At 45.2% G+C, this 22,233-nt stretch overlaps 10 protein-coding genes across 10 annotated transcripts; 3 read left to right on the top strand and 7 right to left on the bottom strand.

The window, feature by feature from the left end:
• Positions 1-2,490: 2,490 nt before the first annotated feature.
• Positions 2,491-3,455, bottom strand: K444DRAFT_607015 (uncharacterized protein). The gene is made up of 2 exons (XM_024879093.1): positions 2,681-3,455; positions 2,491-2,634 (listed from the first exon to the last, which is right to left on the bottom strand). The coding sequence occupies exons 1-2, from the start codon at positions 3,121-3,123 to the stop codon at positions 2,526-2,528; spliced, it is 552 nt and encodes a 183-aa protein (XP_024743602.1). The 5' UTR covers positions 3,124-3,455; the 3' UTR covers positions 2,491-2,525.
• Positions 3,339-4,602, top strand: K444DRAFT_124337 (uncharacterized protein). Its single transcript, XM_024870407.1, has one exon. It carries the CDS (start codon positions 3,554-3,556, stop codon positions 4,430-4,432), a length of 879 nt encoding a protein of 292 aa, XP_024743601.1. The 5' UTR covers positions 3,339-3,553; the 3' UTR covers positions 4,433-4,602.
• A 1,805-nt stretch (positions 4,603-6,407) lies between these two features.
• On the bottom strand, positions 6,408-8,699 carry K444DRAFT_580041 (carboxypeptidase-like protein S1). Its single transcript, XM_024877690.1, has 7 exons — positions 8,442-8,699; positions 8,267-8,382; positions 7,884-8,217; positions 7,546-7,837; positions 7,231-7,451; positions 6,906-7,172; positions 6,408-6,859 (listed from the first exon to the last, which is right to left on the bottom strand). The coding sequence occupies exons 1-7, from the start codon at positions 8,692-8,694 to the stop codon at positions 6,795-6,797; spliced, it is 1,548 nt and encodes a 515-aa protein (XP_024743600.1). The 5' UTR covers positions 8,695-8,699; the 3' UTR covers positions 6,408-6,794.
• Positions 8,700-9,626: 927 nt separating this feature from the next.
• On the bottom strand, positions 9,627-10,249 carry K444DRAFT_124259 (S-adenosyl-L-methionine-dependent methyltransferase). Its single transcript, XM_024870406.1, has 2 exons — positions 10,000-10,249; positions 9,627-9,933 (listed from the first exon to the last, which is right to left on the bottom strand). Exons 1-2 carry the CDS (start codon positions 10,157-10,159, stop codon positions 9,674-9,676), a joined length of 420 nt encoding a protein of 139 aa, XP_024743599.1. The 5' UTR covers positions 10,160-10,249; the 3' UTR covers positions 9,627-9,673.
• A 158-nt stretch (positions 10,250-10,407) lies between these two features.
• K444DRAFT_624181 (uncharacterized protein) lies at positions 10,408-11,655 on the bottom strand (the record flags this gene model as incomplete). Its single annotated transcript, XM_024882363.1, has 6 exons — positions 10,408-10,412; positions 10,483-10,556; positions 10,626-10,729; positions 10,868-10,986; positions 11,353-11,385; positions 11,439-11,655. 6 exons carry the CDS (start codon positions 11,653-11,655, stop codon positions 10,408-10,410), a joined length of 552 nt encoding a protein of 183 aa, XP_024743598.1.
• A 480-nt stretch (positions 11,656-12,135) lies between these two features.
• K444DRAFT_516582 (histone acetyltransferase ELP3) lies at positions 12,136-14,235 on the bottom strand (the record flags this gene model as incomplete). The annotated part of the gene is made up of 5 exons (XM_024873696.1): positions 12,136-12,197; positions 12,244-13,540; positions 13,683-13,721; positions 13,829-13,909; positions 13,975-14,235. 5 exons carry the CDS (start codon positions 14,233-14,235, stop codon positions 12,136-12,138), a joined length of 1,740 nt encoding a protein of 579 aa, XP_024743597.1.
• Positions 14,236-14,394: 159 nt separating this feature from the next.
• Positions 14,395-16,090, top strand: K444DRAFT_551852 (alpha subunit of succinyl-CoA ligase). The gene is made up of 8 exons (XM_024876564.1): positions 14,395-14,553; positions 14,605-14,680; positions 14,737-14,765; positions 14,821-14,947; positions 15,008-15,070; positions 15,122-15,147; positions 15,197-15,640; positions 15,688-16,090. The coding sequence occupies exons 1-8, from the start codon at positions 14,469-14,471 to the stop codon at positions 15,825-15,827; spliced, it is 990 nt and encodes a 329-aa protein (XP_024743596.1). The 5' UTR covers positions 14,395-14,468; the 3' UTR covers positions 15,828-16,090.
• Positions 16,091-16,169: 79 nt separating this feature from the next.
• On the top strand, positions 16,170-17,736 carry K444DRAFT_551848 (clathrin adaptor, mu subunit). Its single transcript, XM_024876563.1, has 3 exons — positions 16,170-16,285; positions 16,348-16,592; positions 16,653-17,736. Exons 1-3 carry the CDS (start codon positions 16,194-16,196, stop codon positions 17,648-17,650), a joined length of 1,335 nt encoding a protein of 444 aa, XP_024743595.1. The 5' UTR covers positions 16,170-16,193; the 3' UTR covers positions 17,651-17,736.
• Positions 17,737-18,589: 853 nt separating this feature from the next.
• K444DRAFT_516933 (MFS general substrate transporter) lies at positions 18,590-19,704 on the bottom strand (the record flags this gene model as incomplete). Its single annotated transcript, XM_024873723.1, has 2 exons — positions 18,590-19,535; positions 19,586-19,704. 2 exons carry the CDS (start codon positions 19,702-19,704, stop codon positions 18,590-18,592), a joined length of 1,065 nt encoding a protein of 354 aa, XP_024743594.1.
• A 792-nt stretch (positions 19,705-20,496) lies between these two features.
• On the bottom strand, positions 20,497-22,105 carry K444DRAFT_639753 (S-adenosyl-L-methionine-dependent methyltransferase; the record flags this gene model as incomplete). Its single annotated transcript, XM_024884412.1, has 11 exons — positions 20,497-20,608; positions 20,686-20,714; positions 20,815-21,036; positions 21,114-21,170; positions 21,267-21,315; positions 21,363-21,500; positions 21,556-21,668; positions 21,740-21,806; positions 21,857-21,898; positions 21,953-22,049; positions 22,087-22,105. The coding sequence occupies 11 exons, from the start codon at positions 22,103-22,105 to the stop codon at positions 20,497-20,499; spliced, it is 945 nt and encodes a 314-aa protein (XP_024743593.1).
• Between the last annotated feature and the right edge of the window lie 128 nt (positions 22,106-22,233).

The following is a 22,233-nucleotide window of genomic DNA, read 5'->3' as shown; positions in this document are numbered from 1 at the left end:
TTTTTTTAATATTAATTTAATATCTATTTAAAAAAGGCCTTAAGAATATAATAAGAAATAGCTTATATTACCTCGATAAAATTCTTTTATATATACTTATAATATTTATAAAGAGAATTAGATTAGCTATTTAATAATAAAAAATAATAAATAAGAAAAGAATAGAATATTTACTAATAGAAATTTCCCTTAATTATATTTAAGAAAAAAAGACTATTATTACTATAGTTCTTATTTTTATTCTTAAATTTATTAGAGTTATTTTCTTAGTTAAGGTAATATTTTAGTAAATAGATATTCTTTTTTCTAATAAGCTATTTCAGATCTAGTAAATCTGCCTTATTATCTCTATTAATATTAGTATTAATATCTATTAGCTCGGTTTTAATATTAGTCTTTTCTTATTTATTTCTTATATTAAAGTAGCTCTTAATATCTAATTTATTACTAGAGAAGAAAAAGAAAGAACTTGGTATTAGTTATTAATAATAATATATATTAATTATATTAATTAAAGAAGATAATAGTAAAGGCAATTAAAAGTAAAGAAATAAGACAGGAAATATAAAGAAGAAGCCTATTACCTAAATAATAATAGCTAGTAGAAAGAGAGAAGAGAGGTAAAGTAAGGGATAATAATAGTTAAGTATAAGAGGTTTAGAAGAAAAAAGATAGAAAAGAGAGAGAGAATAAATAAAGATATAAGATAACTATTATTTTAAGTTATTTAAGAAATAATAAATAGCGATTTTCTATTTCTTTTTTCAGAAAATATTAAATAAAGATAAAGAAGCAGTTCTTTAAATAATAACTTATAATAGATTAGTCAGAAGTTCCTATTACTATATTGCCTTAGCTATAAGATATATAAAGTACTAGAGTAATACGAGATTTTAGTAAATCGGCTATAGAAAATAGTAATAAAACTGGCCGAAAATAATAGCTAGTTTACTATTTAATTATTAAATAGAATAAATATTACTTTAAATTTATTAAATAACTTATTAGTAATTATTATTACTTTATTAAGAATATTTCTAGCTATTAATTTATAATGGCTTTTCTTTCTTATATATAAGTTATTATTTCTTATTTCTTAGCTTATTATTATTTTCGGGCTTTTAAGCTTTAGTTTAATTTTATAATTCTTTTAAGATTTAAATAAAACAAAATTCCTTATTATTATTTTATTAATAAATCTTTATATAAATATTAATTACTTGATTTTTACTAAAATAATATATTATTCTTTTTATTTTATAATTCTTAATATTTTTTATTCTAGTACTTTAATTAAATTATTAATTTATATTATTCTTTTTTATTTAAAGACTAATATTCTAGTTTTAATATCTCGAGAAACTAATTTCTAGAAATTCGAATTAATATCTTATATTTAATTTAAAGGCTTTAATAATTATATATAAGAATTCCTTATTTCTTATTTCTAGTATATAATTCTTAATTTATTAATTAAATATTATAGAAATATTATTAATTCAGGCTTAATTAATATTAATATATAATAATATTCTAGTTAATTATTATTATAATAAGATTTCTAATTTAAGACTAATATAATTACTTTATTTAATTAGAATCTATATTAATATAATTCAAGAAAGAAATAATAAGATTTAAAAGAAATATAAATAAAGAAATAAAGAAATGCTTTTATTAATTTATATTTCTTTATTAAAGAAATTTTGTAATATTACTTCAAATATAATATTTATATTTATAGCTATATCTATAATATCTTCTTTATTTGCTTTAACTTCTAATTAATAAATTAAAACCTTATAAGAAAAGATTACTTTTATAAAGAATTAGTTAAGTAATAACTTTAATTGAAATAATCTTATTTCGAATAACTTTCTTATTTTAGAACTTGGAATTATAATTTCTTTTATTTCTGCTTTTGCTTTTACTCTTGCTTTTATAACTAGTAAATTAATAAATTTAAATATATTAATAAATCTAATATTTTTATAAATATTTACTTTTACTTTACTTATTTAACTTTCTTTTAAAGTTTATATTAAAGAGAAAGCAAGAAGTAATTATATTAAGCAGTAATTATAATAAATCAAATCTTAATAATAGAGAGAAGAATTTACTAGGGGATAATAATTATAAGCCAGGAAATAGGCAATTAAGATTAGGGGTAATTGGGAGCAGTTCAAAATAGCGAGGAGAAAGTAATATTATTAGGGCATTTGACTATAATGCATGGGATTTGCTTATTTGGCTATAATTAGGTGTGTTTTCCATATAAATACGGCCCAAAAGAAAAAATCGCGATTCATAATTTTGATTTTGCGAGGAAAAATTTTTTTTTGTTACAGCAGCATCGCAAAATCAACACGTATTACGGCTTTCCGTACGCGTGGCGTTCTGCATGACCTCGCTTATCGCTGATTTGAAGGGGAGAAAATGCCCTCCAAAGATCCATTAATAGTCGGACTTGACGTCGCGCTAAAGGGGCCCTTCGACTATTACCGTTTTTCTCTCAAGATACAACACTAAATGGAGAGCCTCCCAGGTTTTGGTCTAACACGAGAGGCTACTGGCGAGCCATTCCCAACTTGGGCCTTGAATTGTTCTGCTCCAAATAATACCTTTCTGCCAGAGGCAAGTTGATATTCTCTAACACGTCAACCCGCTAATCATCGCCCAGGTTCTGCATCCATGCCTCGAGCAAGGCTGTCTTGCACCCCTCGAGCCTTGCTCAGCATTGCCTTGTCGATTGGCGAGCTTTAGGTCGAGAACCTCGTCTCTAAACTTTCCTGGATCATATTCTGGTCTGCCCTTAGTGCCAAGTGTACCGCTGGGTTCTCGGCCACCGAGATTTTCACCCTTAACCGGTCCGCCCTCTACCATCGATACCATACATGATTTATCGACGCCTTCTCCATCGATTAGTTCATCCGAGTTCCTTCCATCAGGCCAAAGAACCGTTGGTCCTGGAATGGAAAGCCCTGAAGCATTCTTTACAGCTCGGCTTGGAAAATCCGAAGAAAAGCGGGTGAAGCGACTAGTCGGCGTAGCTGAGGGCTTTTCTAAATGCAAAGAACGTCCCGATGGATTGGACAAATCTTTTTGGTCTAGCTGGCTGCCCATCTTCTGGTCTGAACCAGAAGTGGGTTCTGAAGCTGAATCCACACGAAAGACATTCGAGGCTGGATATACTGATAGGCTTCGTCGACTGAAGAAAGTCCGCCAGAAGATACGGAAGGGGATTTGGGAAGCTAGCCGTCTTTGGCTGGTTTGTGTTGCTCATGAAGTGGAATACATATCTCAGTGCGAGGGCATCGACGCATATACCTCTCGAGGAGTTGATCGGCGGTCTGCTGCAATAAAGATCGTCGAGAAGCACTTGGGAAAGGAGGGGGGTGATTTTCTTAAGAGATGCAGAAACATCGTCCATCTCATGAGAGAAGGAGGTCCAGCCGCATTGCTACTCGATAATGGGGGCAGACCGCCCAGTGTGTAAGTTGTCGTGTCGTGCTCCGTTGACATTGGCTAATATTGTATAAGTTGGGAAAGAGAGATGACGCTGAATGATATCACTGCTTTCTATGGGTACAAAAGGCAGAATCTTTCGCATAAACAAACCGAGTCGCATAACCCCGACGCCGCATGTGCAATTAAGAACTGTTTTTTGGCCTATGGGTGGTCCTTCCCAGAACTCTTACGCTCCAAGACTAAGGTGATGGCAATATTGACGCCCCGCCTTCGATCCAAAAGACTGCATGCCGACGACGGACCCAGGGACTCTGAGCCTGGAAATAAGAGACGCCGTGTTGATCGACCAGGGGCATTTACCTCATGTCCTGACAACGATTTCCAAGCAAGCTCGTTAGATCAGTTCCTATCGGGCAGCATTGACCGAGCAACTTCAAGCGGAAGCGACAACACCGTGGAGTCAATGAACATATCGAATTCCTCACACCTCATCTCCTTCGATGCGAGAAATGGGACACGGAATCTCACAGATCCTGCAATGATGGACATCCTTAATTTTGCTTTCAATAACTTAGACGAGCTCACAGATCCTGCAACGATGGACGACCTTAGTGCTGCCTTTAATAGTTCGCACGAGCTCACAAAACCTGCAGCAATGGGTAGCCTGGATTATACATTCGATAATTCAGACGGACTCGGCACCATCAATGGTCTAGCAGCAGACGAGCTTAGTTACGCCGCCGACCTTCTTCATAGTTGGCCTAACCCCGGTCATGAAACGGATGCATCCGTTGACGAGGTTCTTTGTAGGACCTTCACTGGATCAGACCCTTCTAGGCACATGTTTCTTCAAGGAGCAATCTCTGTAGCCCAGCTCCCGGACGACTTCACATACCAATCCATGCCCCATATCTCGAGTCCCACGAAAGCAAGCACACCTGGTTCTCTAGATCCACGGACGTAGTGAGCTGTAAGTATTATAGGGTGATATTTATCTAGTCGCTGCTGATATAGAACAGGATTCCTCGTCCGTTGCTCGCGCGAAATACAATAGGGGACGAGTCTCGAAAATACGCCACCGAACCGGACGGTATCTCATTTGGTCCACTGTCCGCGATCTCAGGCAAATTAAGATTGCCAAGCGCAATTATGCCGATGATACCAAAGCCTAGTGCTGAGCTGGGATACCTTAACGGCTTCTCAGGTAAAATGTCCCCATATACTATTGGACAAGCCCATATGGTTTTGCCCTTTGGGTTGCCACCGAGACTCTGGATGGGTGCAAGATCCGGAGACTAATAATGTTAGTCTAAGCTTTGGCTGTTGGATTCCAGATTTGCACATACATTCTCATAAATACGAACAACTTCCTGCGTTTGTACAGTCCACTCCAACTTTACCATGCTCGATTTACCCGCCTCCAGCGCACCTTCCTCCTTTATCCGGGCAACCTCCTTGTCCAGGCTTTCACAGGCAGCATTTGCGGTCGCTTTGGGGATAGCCTGGAGCTTTTTCACAATCACCACGTTGGACAGTCGCTCTTTTTGTTTCGAATAGACGATCACAACATCTTCGTGAAGGTTTTTAGCAGGAGGCTCCGATGGATGGGAAGGCGTGATGCGCTTCCCGCCGGCGCTACCGCTGACGAGATCTCTGACATCAGTCGTCTGAGATATTAGACTACACTGAGTTTGGTCTAAGTTTCCTGCCAACTGAGCATATGAGGGAAGCTCTGCTGGTTGTCTTGATGGAGCCGAGGCAGTATGATGTGTGGGCTGTGATGATGAGGACTCATTTGAGAGAGATGTATCCATGGTAACGGTATGGAATCTCAGCGTAGCCGCGAGAGTTAGTGTCTCTTTATTCAAGGGTGCGACGTACAATGAAGTACTTGAACTCACGATGTTGATCCAAGCGATGTTCTACGTTGCAACGACAAATTTCTTAGTGGGGTAGCTCGGTTGGAAGATCACGTGGCAATATTAGTTTTGCGTAAGGGCCCGTTTCGCACCCCACCAATATTCGAATACTGCCAATATCCGAACGCTAGCGTTCGGATATTACAAAAATTAGCGTTTCGCAAATTTTTTTTTTTTTGGAAACTAGCTTTGAACGCTGGTATTTGAATGCCAGTATTTGCCCCCATACTAATCTCAGTATATTCAGAACGACCTCTAGTAGGTCGTTCTGAAAATACTAGAAGTTGAAAGCTCGGCCTTAGGCCACCATGTACACCCTAAATACCCTAAATACCCTAATTTACAGTGGGCTCCATCGCATGCCCGCATTTAATAATTAATTATCTTCCTTTAGTTTATTTTGGGACAAGTTTAATAATGACTTCAGGGTATAAATTCTTTCTAAAGCCTTATATTTTGCGATTCTCGTAGAAATAATTTCGGATTAATTTATTTAGTAGTAAGCAATATGAGATGTAATTATTTTATTAATTACTTTTCCATTTAAAAATAAAATAAATTCAGGCTTCAAGACGCTATAATTATAGGGAGTAATCGCTAATTATTAGGGAACGAGAAAGTGGAAGATTAATGAGGCTGAAAACGCTAGCGGAGATGAAGCTGAAACCTCCGTAATTATTACGAATACTAAGTATCTACGGCATGCGGAACAGGTCCAAATTGTACAGATACTAGCGTTCAATATCGGGCGTTGAACGCTAGAGTTCAATATTACTAATATTCAGCTTTCAACTTCGTGAGCCCGTGCGAAACGGGCCCTAACATGACCCTCGTGAAGTTGAGCCAGGGTCTATCAATACATCATCCAACTACTGAATCCAACGCGCCATCGTTCCACTATCAAAGGCCTTTGCCTTCGACACGATCCCCGTCGACCCCAAATCCGCTGTCGCAAAGCTCCCATTTTCATGAAGCCGTTACTCGAGTGAAGGCATCACCCACCAACCGCCCAAGACACCATCCCGCTCAACTTGGATTTTGGAGACCTTAACGCCACAAGTTCGAAAAATTAATACGATACTCGCAATATTTCGAGTATTCTCTATAATTTGGAAAGTTTTTAGAATTTTCCAAAGACTTTGAAAAATCGAGAAAATTTTGGTGGGGGGTAGGCGTGGGCGGGAAGGGGGTTTGGGCGGTGTTGGTGGGTGATCCCTTCTACAGAGCAAATGAATTCTTCATCCTGAGAGCAAGCTTTGCAAGTACATTGTTGGCATATTTCACGTCTTCAGTCACCACATCGCCAGCTGCTAAGAGAATCTAACTCTGTCTATGGATGCCTGTAAGCTCCCTAGTATTGCAAATTTCTCACACCAAAGTCTACCATCAAATCCATAACGGGAGGAATTAAGTCGAATGAATCGGTCTCCCCTTCATCACCTGCTTGAAAACTTGCAACGCCAATTCCGGCTCTACTTTTAGTCAGCCCAGCACTTCCTCTTCTGACTCCCAACTTACGGTAATAAGACACGGAGTGCCCAGATTCAAAGACTCGCAGCCAGTTGAGCTGACCTTCTGTCTTATAAGTTCCAGAAACAACGCCATTGACGGTGTAATTCTTCACCTCCTTGTACTTGAAGACGTGGATGTCAGGGTACTCGACTGCTTCCGCGACGGCCAAGTTTCCCACCCAGTCACACACCATGTCGGCATCACCGGCCCAGATGAGTGTATTGACGCCACTCTTCACCACTTCTGAGAGCTCGGGGAGGAGAGAGCGTGCATCTGTGGGAAGGTCAGCCTCTGGTGGCTAGGAAGTTGAAGGTGGAGGTGGACGACATACCATCTCCAGTTGATATAAATTGTTCTTCAACTCTGTCAGAGCACAAGATGAAGCTACCCTTTGCCCCAATGGCTTCCATAATTGCGGGTTCCGAGAGCCATATGGCAAACGTCGCAGGTGGAGTAAACTTGGTAGAGTCTTTGCTGCTCTGTCGGATGTCGTAGGCGAAAATTGAAGAGTCTATGGCATCCAGAGCTAAGTCGTCAACACCTTTATTGCACCTGTTCGATCTCGAAGTCAGCACTGTCATATTTGAATAATCGATTTGCCTCAGCTCTTGAGACTATTAGGATTCAAGTCAGTTTCAAGACCTACTGTATGTTGGCTTCCATGCAAGCATCATCAAGGGCAGATCCAGCAGCACTGGTGCAATTCTTCAAAGCCGGAAGGCAAAGGTCATTATACCCCTCCACCATCGATTTATATATAGACTCGTTGATGAGCGGGTAATATGAGTTCTTGAAGTAGAACTCAACCCCCTGTCTTTCTTGAATTGTGGCATCGTACCATCCATTATTGATTCCCAGGGCCACCAAGTTGACCTTTTGACCAACAAGAGTGCCACGTGCAATTTCTTCGTTCTGCTGTTCGAAATAATGTGCGAATCCTGGAATTTGTTGGATCGAGATTGAAGTGAGGGACAAAGGACGCACCTGGACCATAATGACCGCCATATGACTCCGTGAAAATCCCGAAGTCGCGATTCTCATATTGAGGAAACTGAGCGAAGAAAGCTTGAACGAATTTCCAGACAAAAGGGGCAGCAGCTACAGTGGAGTTGACTTCGACGGTGGTATTGATGACCCCGCTTGGTTTGCAGTAGCCCTCGTCGTCGCATGTTACAGAGGAATTGGTTTGGTCTGACTGGTAAGAGAATCCGACACCGGCAGGCTGATCGATGTAAAGCATGTTCGCGTACTCGTTCCAACTGTAGGGGTTTGGTGAGGGCGTTGACGAGCCATTGTAGAATTGGCAAGGGCCATTCGCCTGCAAGCTTGTGAGCACTGAACTTGGATCTGAAATGAAGAGATGCTACCTGAAGCAATCCCATCATGGAGGAGCACCCTGGACCACCATTGAACCATGCAACGAGCGGAGCGTGTTCCGGACTGTGTCGGGCTTCGAAAAACCAGAAGAAGTAGCTGATATTCGCTGTGTAGTGTGGTCAACGAGGACTCCACGAATTTGATGGAATCGGAGAAGCTACTCACATCCGACAGAGAAGTAACCCGAGTACTGGTTTACTCCCGGAGTGGTTTCGCAGATCCCAGAATTTGTGACGAAGTCGAACTCTGAACCTGTAGCATTGTGCTTGACAATCGTGTGCTTAGCTCCGTGCCTTTTACCCAGTGATTTTCCCCGGCTCAATCTCGAACCAACCTCTCCGGAGATATGAGGTGCTCCGCAGATCATACTTATATGGGCAAGAATGCAGGCCGTGACCTCCAACGCGTTGAATCTCATAGTGGTGTTGGTATATGGAATCCGAAACGGAGCTTTTGGTATTTGTATATCTAGTATATTGAATTAGAAACCCGATTTGAACGCGCGGTCGAAATTGAGAAGTTATCGGGCTACTCGCTACTCGACCAGTATTGTATGAAGAATGAAGGAGAATTCTACTCTCCCTAGAGAGAATTATGCAAAGGGCATCGATGTGCGGTGTCGCTTAGTGAAGAATGAAGAAAGGAGGACCGATCTGGCACCGACTTGCCGACGCCATTGGATCAGCTCCAGCATGCACTTTCACAAACTTGGGGTACAAATTCTTGTAATCCCTTGCCTTGTCTTTTAAAAGGTTTTATCTGCTTGCCAGGCAAAAGTCTTTGAATTATCTTCGAGTGCTCACCAGAAGTGTGGAAACAGACTTGTCTAAATAGGCTTCCATGTAAGGGGATTGTTCCAGCGTCACCCTGGCAAAAATTCCTTGATATCAAGTCCAACTTACGTTATAGTTCATGAAATACGGACACAGTTTTCATGTTTCCGCAGTCATCTTCATGGGCATTGTCTGGGGAAAACTTCACCAGTAGTCCTCGGCATTCATGTACATGTACCCCCGGCTTGCGGCACTACCGTTGTTACACAAAGAGTGATATTATAGGACTAAGCATTTCTCTGAGCACCAGATGAATTACAATACAGACGCAAAATCTACTGAATATGCCAGAAAGAGCGATGCATGAAAGGAGAGCGACATGTGGAAGGAAGTTGCGTACTGGCCCTGTATTTAGTTAGGAGCCAGCCCACACTTCACCATCAAGGCTCTTGTTCCTTTCCCCACCCAGTTCAGCAAACTCGAATAACCAGCGAAACTCCAAGAAATCACGGGAAAATTAATTCAAAGTAAAGAAACCCGAAGACAATCCACAATCATAAATTCACTGTCAAGCAATTACAACATCAGTGACACACGCAGTGACCGCATCCCCGGGTTAATGAATCAGCCGACCTTCAAACCCGCCGCCTCAAGCAGCTCTCTATACTGCCCTCTGCGTCCTTTCCATCCCTCAAGACTCATCATACTCATACCCGCAATCGTCATGAATCTGGATGGTGTCTGCTCCGGAATGATGCACTCGTTGACCAGCAGTCGTGAGTAGCCTGGTTTCATGGCCTTCCGAATGTTTGCAAGGATCTCCAGGTTGCCATCAAATCCGTAGTCGTGGTGGATGACGAAACGGAGATAATATGCACGAGCACCTTGAGACTGTCAGCTTATATCTTAATTGATAAATGGGATTCGAGCACCAGGAGGGAGAAACTAACTTTCGGCTGGCTGCTCTTGATTGAACTTATGAACCTGGAATTCAATTCCGGGAATGTCTTCTCCTTCCATTTGAGCAAGATCTTGCACACCGACTCTTCCAGGCGCACCCTTCAGCAGTTTGGCCTGGTGACCAAACCCTCCCCTGGCATCAACAAACATAACGGCTTGTTCAGCGTTCCTCGAATCCGTCGATCATCCGCTTTTGAACGGGATACACGTCCGTGCACTGCTTGTGGCCCATAGTGAACGTACCTATGTAGAGTCTGGTAGCCTCTATGTGCGGGCTAGCAAAAAACGATTTTAAACACCGACTTTCCAGTGGCACAACTTGCCTTTGCCATGGCCGTGGCTTTGCCATACGTCGGGTTCCTTTATTTCAGATCTTTGAGATGTCGTGGTAGCTTCGTCTATCCTGGGCCAGGGAAGTCGAAGCACACTTTGATGGAGGCTGCATTTCGCGAGCTTGCGAAGGTTCGGCTCACCATTGTCGACACATATCCGATCGTGCCCACCTCTTTCACTGCTCCCCATGCTGCGAGGCAACGCATACTTCAACCTAAATATTTGTTAGCATGGATGGTTGTCTGCGGTGCCCGAACGTTACCAATGAGAACTGGATCTACACCTGTTGCAAAAGCCATCTTCCGCTGAATGCCGTCCCGCCTCGTCCACCAACAGTTGGAAAATGCCAAGCTCAACTGCAATCTTGATCGCGGAAGTTTCGATATGCTAAAGAAAGTTAGAGACCTGCACTTAGACATTTGATACTGAAGCAGTGGGAGGCAGGTAAGTGAAGACTATGTTCGTGGTCGTGGTCGTGAGAACACTCACTCGATGCCCGATCCTGGTGTTCGGATGGGCACTCACTTGGTAGTACACCCGCTCGATGACATCCTCTGGACCCTCCAAGGAGAGTACGAAGTCCTTGGCAGCTTCTAACAGCCCTTTCCTTCCCTCCAAAGCGTCTGGGGCCTTCGTGGTGATATCTGTGAGCTGTTATATCAACGACTAGACGGAACTCTGTGCCGAGGCTATTTTGTGCTTAGGCACAATATAAGGAAGGTGACTCTGTTTCTGCCTTTGGCCGAAGTTGAATGTATAAACTATTGCGAAATTCGTGATGGGAAATATCGCGACTCATGAAATATATATATACGCGTATGACGCGATGGCAAGAAGGGTCCACACCAAAGTTGGCTCACAGGAACGATACAGCTCGCTCATTGGCGGACGACACGACTGGCGGGCAGATCTGATTATGGGTCGTTGTTCGTTTCAGGAACGCGAATACTCGGAACAGACGGAGGTGATGATGAATTCACGCAGCAGCAGTCGTAAACGCATTGGCTTACCAATGGTACCCGCTGTACTCCCTATCTTACAACCTGCTTCGGGACTAGCTCAATCTGCTTGTTCGACTACAGTAGGGTTGGCTTACCCAACTCCGCGGAAAGATGCTTGATAATCCAGCAGAGAGCGTGTGTGAGAACTGTCTCATTTATACGAATCAATTGAAAAGACCAACTAGACAAAGAAACGGGAATTGACCAAGTGTGTTTCGGTGAGATTGAATATTTGATTTGTTGCGAGACGCCAGGTTGCTTGCTCCTGACTTCAGGAACGATGGCAGTTGGGGGTTCTACCGAAACGGCCATCCTGGACACAGTAGGAGGACAATGTGAGCGATACCGTGTTCTGCCAATCATGGAGAGTACCTCCACTATCTTATTGATTTGGACATGGCAACCTTAAGTTCTTGTTGTAAAAGCAGACACAGCCACCGTGCCCACAAGAGCTTGGACTGGCTTGACTGGACTGTGCTGGAAGGTGAAATTCCTTCCATATTCAGAGGTTGAGCTGGACTAGCCACCAATGATCCATGAAGAGGATCACCGTTGAACTCCAAACTCGGACAGCTAAGTCCATATCTCTCAGGTTGCTCTCCTAGTGCTCAGTTTAACCGGGAGAGCCCGACTAGAGGCGAAGGGCGAGCCCTGCCAGTAGGGTCCCAGGTTCCTAGGTCAGGCCGCACGCAGGTGCTCAGACCATACAAGTAATCTTCGAAAACACCGTACGGATGACTGCTCGAGTTGCAGTTGGCGCGCATGTATATTAGATCGTTGGTACGGAGGCCCTCAGAAGTCATCGTCGCTCTCGTCATCGTCTCTCGGCTTCAAATGCCTGCTCATATATGGCCCTACCTAGTGTTAGCTCAGAACAAAAACTCAAATTGCAGCACAAACCATCAAGCCAATATCCCAGTCTTTTGTAATAATCTCTTGTACCAACACCAGAGATGACACTAATCTTAGTACTTCGGTGCTCATCGCGGGCAATCCTCTCAGCTTCTTCCATCAGTAAAGTACCGTAGCCTTGATGCTGGAATTTTCTCGGATCACGAGCATGGACCGGCACAGCAGAACCATAGACGTGCAGCTCCCGCACGAGACTGGTGGGTTGGCCAACCAACTCGGGTCGGAAGGTGTACTTGGCAGAACATTTCCGTAGTCGAAGAAGACCGATGAGAATATCTTGTTTTGGGTCTTCGTAGGCTAAGAACGTTTCCCATCCACCGTTGGCAGTATAATCTCGACGGACCAACTCGACCTGAGAAGGTCGGATTTTGTTCTTTACCTCGTTGATTCCAACTTCTCGAGTGCGAACATCTCGGCAGGTAGTTCCGAAATCTTTCATCCTGCTCAGTGCCAGCTCTCGCAAGTTTCCATTTTCAACGCCAGAAGTCACTAATGGCATTGGAATGTCTCGCTGCACCCGATAGATACGAGTCCAAGGGGGGACTAAGGCCAATATCCGAGCGACGATGTCAATGAGTGCGTTTGGGGTGTAGTTCTTATACCGTCCAGTTCGCCACAGCTCGTACAGCCCCGTGCCTCGGATGACAAGGGTTGGATAAATCTTCAGTCCATCGGTTCGAAATGCTGGGTTTTCAAAGTATTCTCTGAATTGATCCAAATCTCTTTCCATTCCAACGTTTGGTAAGTCTGGCATCATATGGCTGACGACTTTGAATCCTGCATCTTTTGATAGACAAAATGTCTCCGCTACGGATGCGACTGTGTGGCCTCTGTTCGTATCTCTAGCAACGTCTTCGTACAGAGATTGGACTCCTATCTCCAGTCGAGTACAACCATAACGTAACATGGCGGAAAGATGGGGTTGCAAGCAGTAATCCGGTCGGGTTTCGATGGTGATTCCAACACATTTGATATTGCTCATCTCACCTGCTTGCACAGCTTCATCCACGTTATTTCCTTGGTATCCACTCAGTGCGTTGTGTAGCTGGGAGATGAACCCGTCTCGATAGCTTTCAGGCAATGACATAAAAGTCCCACCCATTATGATGTATTCAACCTTATCCACGCTGTGTCCCAGGGATTTAATTTGATCCACACGTCCTCTTGCCTGCTCGAAAGGATCGTATCGAGCTCGAATAGCTCGCATGGAGGTTGGCTCATAGCCAGTGTATGATTGTGTCGAGTATTCGAAATCACTGTCTGGTCCGCCAGGACAATAGACGCACTGAATTAGATTAGTAACATATTTCTTGGCGGGAGGGGGAGGGATGTCTCATCCGTGAGCCCCCCCCCCCCCTCTCTCTCTCTCTCTTCCCGACCAGTAAAACAGGGGGCTCCAGTATGGAATAAAGAACTCGGTTGCTTACGATATTGCCAGTGTAGGCTATGTGAGGACAACGGTGAGGCTTCAGACATGTGTTAGCATCGTGAGTTGGTACAAAGTGATATCAGACCCGGAAGCTGGGGAGAGATGTTTCCAGAGCAGACAGTTTCCAGGCTGGAATAATCTCACCTTACACATTACAGCAACCACGGCGATGCCTGACGCAGATCGAATTGGCTTCGCAATAAGCTTCGGTAAGATATATTTTTTCTTGGGTTGATGTTAGTCTGGTCATATAGAGATGTTAGGAGTCGAGCTCCAGGGATCATACATACGTAGTGCTCTGGAATTGCCGCGATGATGGCCGTCAGAGGGGGTATATTGCTCAGACGGTGCTTCTTCGAGAACTTGCTGCGAAGGCTGTTGAGATTCAAGTCTTTCTTGGGCTTCGTTGAGTCTTGGGAAGCTTCAAATTCTTGCACGAGAAAGCTTGAGATGTCTGAACAGCACCTCAAAAATCGTTCAGGCTCCGGAGCGAGGCTCGAGCTCGTGGGCTTCGTTTGCCTCTCTGCCAGTGTTATCGTTGTGGTGGCCATTATTATTGTTTCGTTGAATAATTATAGAAGTGAAAGCTGAGGAGGGGTTGTGACTTCGAATACCCCTTCGCAATAAAATTGAAGAGGTGCGGCCGCTTCGGCATATCCCGGGCGCTCCTGAAGTTGCCGAGCACGTTGAAGATTCAGCGAGAGCAAGTTCCGAGCTTCAGCAATCCAATTCCATCACCCAATTCCTCTTCCTTTCCTTCCTGACATCAATTGTCTTTGACAAGATGCAGGCTCTCAAGTTCTCAAGACTTGCTCGACCTGGTTTGCAGGCTGTGGTGCGAAGCTATTCCACCGCAACTGGCTCCTACAGTACGTGTCCATAAACCGAACATGATGGATGGATTCTGATAGGGGCTTTAGCTGCGACAGCTGAGAATTTACGCATTTCAAAGGATACGAAGGTGATATATCAAGGATTCACTGGCAAGCAAGGAACGTGAGTTGGGTTGATTCAGTTGAGTTTTGAGCTTTGTGCTGACCAGAATGGGTCAGATTCCATGCCCAACAAGCTATCGAGTACGGTACGTGTCCCTAAACTAAAACGACGAGATGGACGGGTTCTGATAGGGGGTATAGGTACGCAAGTTGTTGGAGGAACGAATCCTAAGAAGGCTGGACAAACACATCTTGGACTGCCAGTCTTTGCGACTGTTGCAGATGCGGTAAAGGAGGCGGGAGCTACGGCTTCAGCTATCTTCGTCCCGTACGGCAGCCCGGAGTGATACGCGGGGTTTGAAAGGTCATTTGGCTGATAAATTGGTAGCCCACCTCTTGCTGCAGCTGGTATTGAGGAAGCTATTGCTGCTGAGATTCCTTTGGTTGTTTGGTATGTTTTGCCCAAATTGCATGTGATTGGGCTTTTCTAACACTCTCATAGCATCACGGAGGGTATCCCACAACACGGTACGGCTTCTCCGATTCGAAACATGGACCCCCTACTGACGCTCTGTAGATATGGTCCGAATCACAGATATCCTGAAGACACAAGGAAAGACGAGATTGGTTGGCCCCAACTGCCCAGGCATTATTGCGCCAGGGCAATGTAAGATTGGCATAATGCCCGGATTCATCCATAAGCGCGGTCGCATTGGTATCGTCTCTCGATCCGGAACCTTGACCTACGAAGCTGTCAACCAGACTACGGTGGCAGGCCTAGGGCAATCTCTCGTTGTTGGTATTGGTGGCGATCCATTCTCTGGTACCAACTTCATCGATTGCTTGAAGGTCTTCTTAGAAGATGAGGAAACCGATGGCATAATCATGATTGGTGAAATTGGAGGCTCTGCTGAGGAGGATGCTGCCGAATTCTTGAAGGAGTACAATACCTCGAATAAGCCAGTTGTCAGCTTCATCGCTGGTATCTCTGCACCACCTGGACGACGAATGGGTCATGCTGGTAAGTGATGTGCGTCATATATTGTCAGACTCATACTGATCTTATAGGTGCCATTGTCAGCGGTGGTAAGGGAGGAGCCGATTCGAAGATTGCAGCACTCGAAGCTGCCGGTGTTATTGTTGAGCGAAGCCCAGCTCTCCTTGGGAAGACATTGCATGGGGAGTTTGTAAGACGTGACTTGATTTAAAGTCCTTGGTAAATTAGATTATGGGAAGGTCGCACATGAGCGTCCTTTGTCCAATACCTCTTTTTTCGTGTATAGCAAGCAATTGACTTGGTGATGAGTCTTGTTTCAGCGAGATACGCAAGGGTGCAAATATCCATGCTTGCGATACCTATGACGCCGAGTTTGGATGAAAGAACAAGAGACTTCAAGATAAAACTATAGGAAGCTTGTCTTGTTCTCCATTCCGAAAAAGTAGCGATTTTCCCGCCCCTGGCAGGCTGAACCCGTACATGCCGAAATGCGGAATAACGTTAAGCCGTCCACTGCTGGATGCGAAGCTTCCCCACGTTCACCCTCAACTACAACCTACTACGCCCTACGATCAAGATGCTGTCCGGCATATTGATATTCAATCAAAAGGGAGAGAACTTAATCTTCCGTGCTTTCCGAAACGACTGTCGGCCACGCCTTGCAGACGTGTGAGTAATCCAGACGGAGTCTCGCCCTTTTATTCGTGATCAGGGGCTGATATCCAGGAAAGGTTTCGAATACAAGTGATCTCGAATGCCCAAGTCAGATCTCCCATCCTTACTCTAGGATCCACGACCTTCAGCCATGTCAAGCACGAGAATATATACCTGGTAGCGATCACGAAGAGCAATGCCAATGCAGCGCTGGTTTTTGAGTTCCTATACCGTCTGGTTGCGCTGGGGAAGGGATACTTCGGGAAGTTCGATGAGGAGGCTGTGAAGAACAACTTTGTGCTTGTTTATGAGCTGCTAGATGGTAATTTGAGCTGTCTATCTTGTCCACGGGTGGGCGGAATGTGCTGATGGCTTTCTCCAGAAATCCTCGACTTCGGATACCCCCAAAACACCGAGACGGATACTCTGAAGATGTATATCACCACCGAGGGTGTCAAGTCCGAACGAACAATGGAGGACTCGGCGAAAATCACAATGCAAGCCACAGGCGCGCTCTCATGGCGGAAAGCAGACGTGAAATACCGGAAGAACGAGGCCTTTGTCGATGTCATCGAAGATGTGAACCTGCTCATGTCTGCAACTGGCACGGTCCTGCGAGCGGACGTCAATGGCCAGATCGTGATGCGCGCATACCTCTCCGGCACACCAGAATGCAAGTTCGGGCTCAATGATCGATTATTACTAGACGGGGACAGCCTCTCCTCTCTCCCATCCGGGAACCGCATGGGGACGAAAGCTACAAAAGCAGCAGCAGGGAGCGTCACATTGGAAGACTGCCAATTCCACCAATGCGTCAAGCTGGGCAAATTTGACACAGACAGAATCATCTCCTTCATCCCTCCCGACGGCGAGTTCGAATTGATGCGGTACCGAGCCACAGAGAACGTGAACCTGCCATTCAAAGTCCACGCTATCGTCAACGAGGTCGGGAAAACGAAGGTAGAATACAGCATCGCGATCCGCGCAAACTATGGCAGCAAGCTCTTCGCCACAAACGTAATCGTCAAGATCCCCACCCCTCTAAACACAGCACGTATCACGGAGCGCTGTACGCAAGGCAAGGCCAAGTACGAACCGAGTGAAAATGTCATTGTGTGGAAGATCCCAAGATTCACGGGCCAGAATGAGTTTGTGCTGAGCGCGGAGGCGACCTTGACGAGCATGACGAATCAGAAGGCGTGGTCGAGACCGCCGCTGAGCTTGAACTTTAGTCTGCTAATGTTTACGAGTTCCGGGTTATTAGTGAGGTATTTGAAGGTTTTTGAGAAGAGTAATTATTCGAGTGTTAAGTGGGTGAGGTATATGACGAGAGCGGGGTCGTATGAGATACGGTATGCTCCTTTCTTGCGATATGAGTGAGAGATGCTGATGAAGTTTAGGTTTTAGTTTTGGAGTGCATGCTGTGGGAAAAGGAGTTTAGGAACATCAGCACTGCATTGTGGGCGTCGGAGATATGAACATAGGGTACTGTACAGTACATAATATGATGAAGATTTTTCAGTAGACCCTCGTTTTTAGTGTACAGTACATACCTTTTAAGCCAAACGAGCAATCATCTCTCGAGTTGAGAGGAAAGCTTCGTATCCTTTAGTTCGTTTCTGAATTGTGCACACAACACTTTCGTCAGGTTTTTTCGATCTTTCTTTCGAAGTCGTAGTTGCATTTTCTAAGTCTCTATTTTTGCGGTTTCTTGGGGGGTGGCTGAGCTTCCAATCAATAGTCGGCGATGTTTCGTTTTGTGGTTCTGTGGGCTTGCGTGGCGTGTTTCGTTTCATTATTTCGTCGTGGATTCACAGCAACGCATAAGCACGAGAAAGATCCCCGCTGCCTGTCGACATCTATGATCTACCGCGTACCTTGATGGCGAAGTAATGATTTTATGACTCTGATGAGATTTGTGTTAAGCATGATTGGAGACTCGGTACCAATGTCCGATTTTGCAGCACCTTCGATAACCTACCTCATGCAACAATGTACGCAACCATGAGCCTAGTTGGGCCAGATCCAAATCTGGCTCCATCCTTAGTTCCTGAGATAAAAGGTTGAAAGAGCGTCGAGCCGAGTCAAGCCTCGAGCCTCGAGCAATTGAGGGAATGCGAGAATGGGTGGATCGCATTGCTTTCCTATGGGTATAATGCTCCGCACAGTCCAGGCTGGCGTCATGTACAGTCTAGTCACCTATCCAAGATCCTCCAAAGCAAGAAAACATATACCTGAATCTCCTTTCCTCTCTTCGCCACCGCTCCCCCACCATTTCCCCCCTTCCCCATTTACTTTTTACCTCCAGGCTCGCTCACCTCAGAACTTCAGGTGGAAAGCACTCCTTGCAATCTTGCTCCTCAATCTCTTCCCAAATATATACATAGGAATAGAGACACCGCTCACAGCCAGATTCATGATGGCGACAGTCGTGAACACCGATTTAGCACCGCTCGATTCAAACCACCCATTAACAAACTCACTCATAACCAGGCTCAGCGCCGCCTTCACAGAGTTCATCGTCACGAAAGCCGGTGCCGCATGGCTCGGATGGCAATCCATCACATAAGTAAACATCGCGCTCGTCGCAAACGGCACGCTGAACGTCTGAACCCCGAGGAACGCAATTGGGATGTAGATTGAAGTGCCAGCAGCGATGGAGTGCCCGAAGCTGATGTAGGCGACCGAGGAGAGGGAGGCTGCAACGAGCTTCAGGAGGAGGCGGAATTCGGGCTCATACACGCCATTGTTGAGGCGTGTGAGGGATTGCACGAGGTAGTCGGCTGTGTAGCCTGAGAGGAGGGTTCCAATGAGTCCTACGCCGAAGAGGGGGAGGTTGGTTAATCCGATCGCTGAGGAGCTGAGGTTGTACGGTGCAGCAGAGAAGATTGTGTCTTGAAGGAGAGCGATGAGTGTGAGTCCCGCTGCGTAGAAAGAGTACGTGAATGCTGCGTAGGTGACGACTGGGAAGGTGATGAGAGGCACGGGTTTCCACGCCGTGCGCCAGAATCCCGCTTTGGAGATGCGGCCTTGGAAGATCCGCAGTTTTTGGGTGTATGTCTTGGGCGGCTCGGGGAGAATGATTTCGTAGATGCGGAGGGAGGACTTGTCGAAGATTACTTCCTTGCGTTGGGGTGGGGAAAAGTAGACGGTTTCGGGGACGAAGAGGTACATAAGAGGCAGGATGAAGGCGTAGATGAGAGCACAAATGCCGAAGGTAAATTTGAAACCCAGGTTTCGGATTATGAAGCCGGCTATGAGTTGTCTTCATACCATGTTAACTTGTCGAGCAGATTAAGGTAAAGGAGGACAAACCCAAGCTTCACGCCACCCATAACGAACAAGCAGGGAGGAATAAGAATAGTAGTGGTCAGTGTCAGTTGTCGAGACCCACAAGCATACCATGGCTTTCCCAGTCCGGCGTGCCCGAGCATATCGTAAGAGGAATGGTCGGCGTTGGTAACGGCTCTCGCGACGGGGCGATTACACACTCTCAGTTTCATATTGTAGATCTTTGTTGATGGCGACAGTGGTAGTGAGGCTGCGAAAGAGGTGACGAGTCAGTCTGAACAATGTTATCTTAAGGTCTTGGCGGCAAGCATCTTTTGTTCGATGCCTCAACGTGTGCTACAAACAGCTCCACTGAAAGTTTCACAGACCAAACGGCAGTCCCAGCACTGACTAGAAACTTCCCCGATGAGTTGCCGATAATGGGTACTCCTTGCAAATGGACCCCACTATGAGGGTATCCACAATTGAAATCCGCTTGGAAAAGGGTAAGGGGATCTCATGGACGAATTGGAAGAAAGAGGCTGTCGTGCCGGAGTGGGTAAAGATCAGCAGGAGAACACTTTGCAGTATGTGTAGGGAGACAGGAGACGAATGCATGGGGAATGCCAGTGGTTCCGCAATACAGCTCCACATGCATGGGAATTTGTCTAAGGCAGGAAAAGCCGCACCAGAGTTGAGCCCCATGACTGGAAGTGCCTTAGTGGTCTGACTGGATGGGAGCACGAACACTGCCGTCTGCGTCTCCCTGCTGCTTAAGAAATAAATTTAACTGATGTGAATCAGAGTCGAAGTCAATCATCTTGGACACGGAGATTGGAGGACTTCCAAAGGCTATATGTTCAAATATGTTAAGGAACAGCGGTCTGCACTTGGCATCCCATCTGAGCTTTCGTTTGTCATTAGAATAGGATTTCATTATACTGTGGGATGTGAATCTATAGAGGAGCCGAAGGATGTTTTGACGGAAAAGGTTTCTGTGCATACACGACTTTGACATCATGATAGCAATGCACCCTTCGATCCCGTGCCGCATGCCGTACTTGAGCGCTAAAGAAGAAAGAAGCAATGTCAGTTGACCAGAGATCGGGAAGGATGAAACCAAGGTCGGAAAAAGGATAACGAACAGTAAGACGTGCACCTCAGTTGGAGTCCACTGAAAATCGCAACCCAAAAATTAGCCGAATTCTGTTCACGACGCTGGAGCTGTCCGTTTCATGAGGAAAGAATAGGGTGGGAAGACTTGCATTCAGAACCCTCGTCAAAGTCGCCATCGCATACCCCTCCAGTCCGATATCAAATCCGAGTAAAGCCCAGCGTCCCAACTCCCGTAACTTCGGGTCTGCGGCCCATCCTCCTATCGGTGTTTTGATCACAGTCTCGGTCACGTTTTCGAATCCGGAGGCCGCGATCATGGGCTTCATTGATTCTGATATTTGGAAGGTACAGCCGGTAAGGTCGCCGGCTTGTTCGAAGAGCTGTGGAAGGTTAGTGAGAATTAATAAGGATTGGGCTTGGGGAGTGGAAGGGAGGGGAGGAAGACAGAAACACGGACTTCTCTAAATATTACCAAGGGGCTGTCGGTTCCTACTGTCCCGTCGTCGGATCTAATCTGCAAATATGTCAGCCCCCACTAGAAGTATTGAAGGTGAAGAAGCTGCTTTCAGAAGATAGGAACGAGGCGACATGAGATGAGGGAGGCGCGTACATTAATTGATATTTCCACCTGCTCAATGTAGCCACCAGGTTTGAGATGTCTATCAAGGTTAGGTATTGGCTCGGCAATCGTTTGCTAGATGCTTACTTGTATACTTGCTTGTAAAGAGCTGGCCAGTCCTGAATCGACCCAAACAGACTTCTGATATGAATCAGGTCAAAATGGTCTGGAGGATATGTCCAATCATCCCGACAATCATCAATCAAAAACTCGCAGTTTTCCGGTCTACACTTCGTCTCAGTAGACTCTCAAAGGGACAGTTATTGTGAGAGAGACTTACACCATATTTGGTTGTATAGGAGAGAGATCTGTTCCAATCACTTGTGTGTTGGGAAACTCGTCAGCGAAATCTATAGCCCAGATTCCTGTTCCTGTTCCGATGTCTAGGACTCTCTGTGTTCAGGTCAGCAAGAGCAAGATTCTCCTTTGAGGTAGATAATAGACGGAGTCTATGAATGTCGTACCTGAATGTTTTTTTCTACAGGTGCTAGGAGCAGGCTGCCACCAAGGGCCAGGAGGAACTTGTGGTGTCTAGACTCGAATTAATAGGAAGTCTGAGTTTTGATAGTGCAGGAGCTCACGAAATGTCAAGATTGTCGTTCTGTCGATCATCATTGGGTTGCCTGCCTTCAAATTAGCAACTTTTCCAATATCCCTCGATTTCCATGCTCGCTCACCAGTAAGTTCCGTCTTTGTACGCATGATACTGCCGGCCATGTTCGATGCGGTACTCTGTTACACTCGACTCAATGGACTTTGTGTCATCGCTACTGTCTCAACGATAAGCAATGTGCCCCAGACAATCGCTTACAAAAGACCACAACGCACATTTCAAAGTCAGAACTATGTGGCGAGCTGTCGCCACGGCGCTGCTCACCGGTTAGCTCGGACTGAAGATTGGGGGAATGCTCAACATACCGCCTCGATAGCCTCATCGTCGTTGGCCATCGCGAGGTCG

Source organism: Hyaloscypha bicolor (genome assembly GCF_002865645.1).
Source record: "Hyaloscypha bicolor E unplaced genomic scaffold K444scaffold_13, whole genome shotgun sequence".
NCBI classification, from domain to species: domain Eukaryota; kingdom Fungi; phylum Ascomycota; class Leotiomycetes; order Helotiales; family Hyaloscyphaceae; genus Hyaloscypha; species Hyaloscypha bicolor.
The sequence above is the reverse complement of the archived record's forward strand: the minus strand, read 5'-3'. Positions and strand labels throughout refer to the sequence as shown.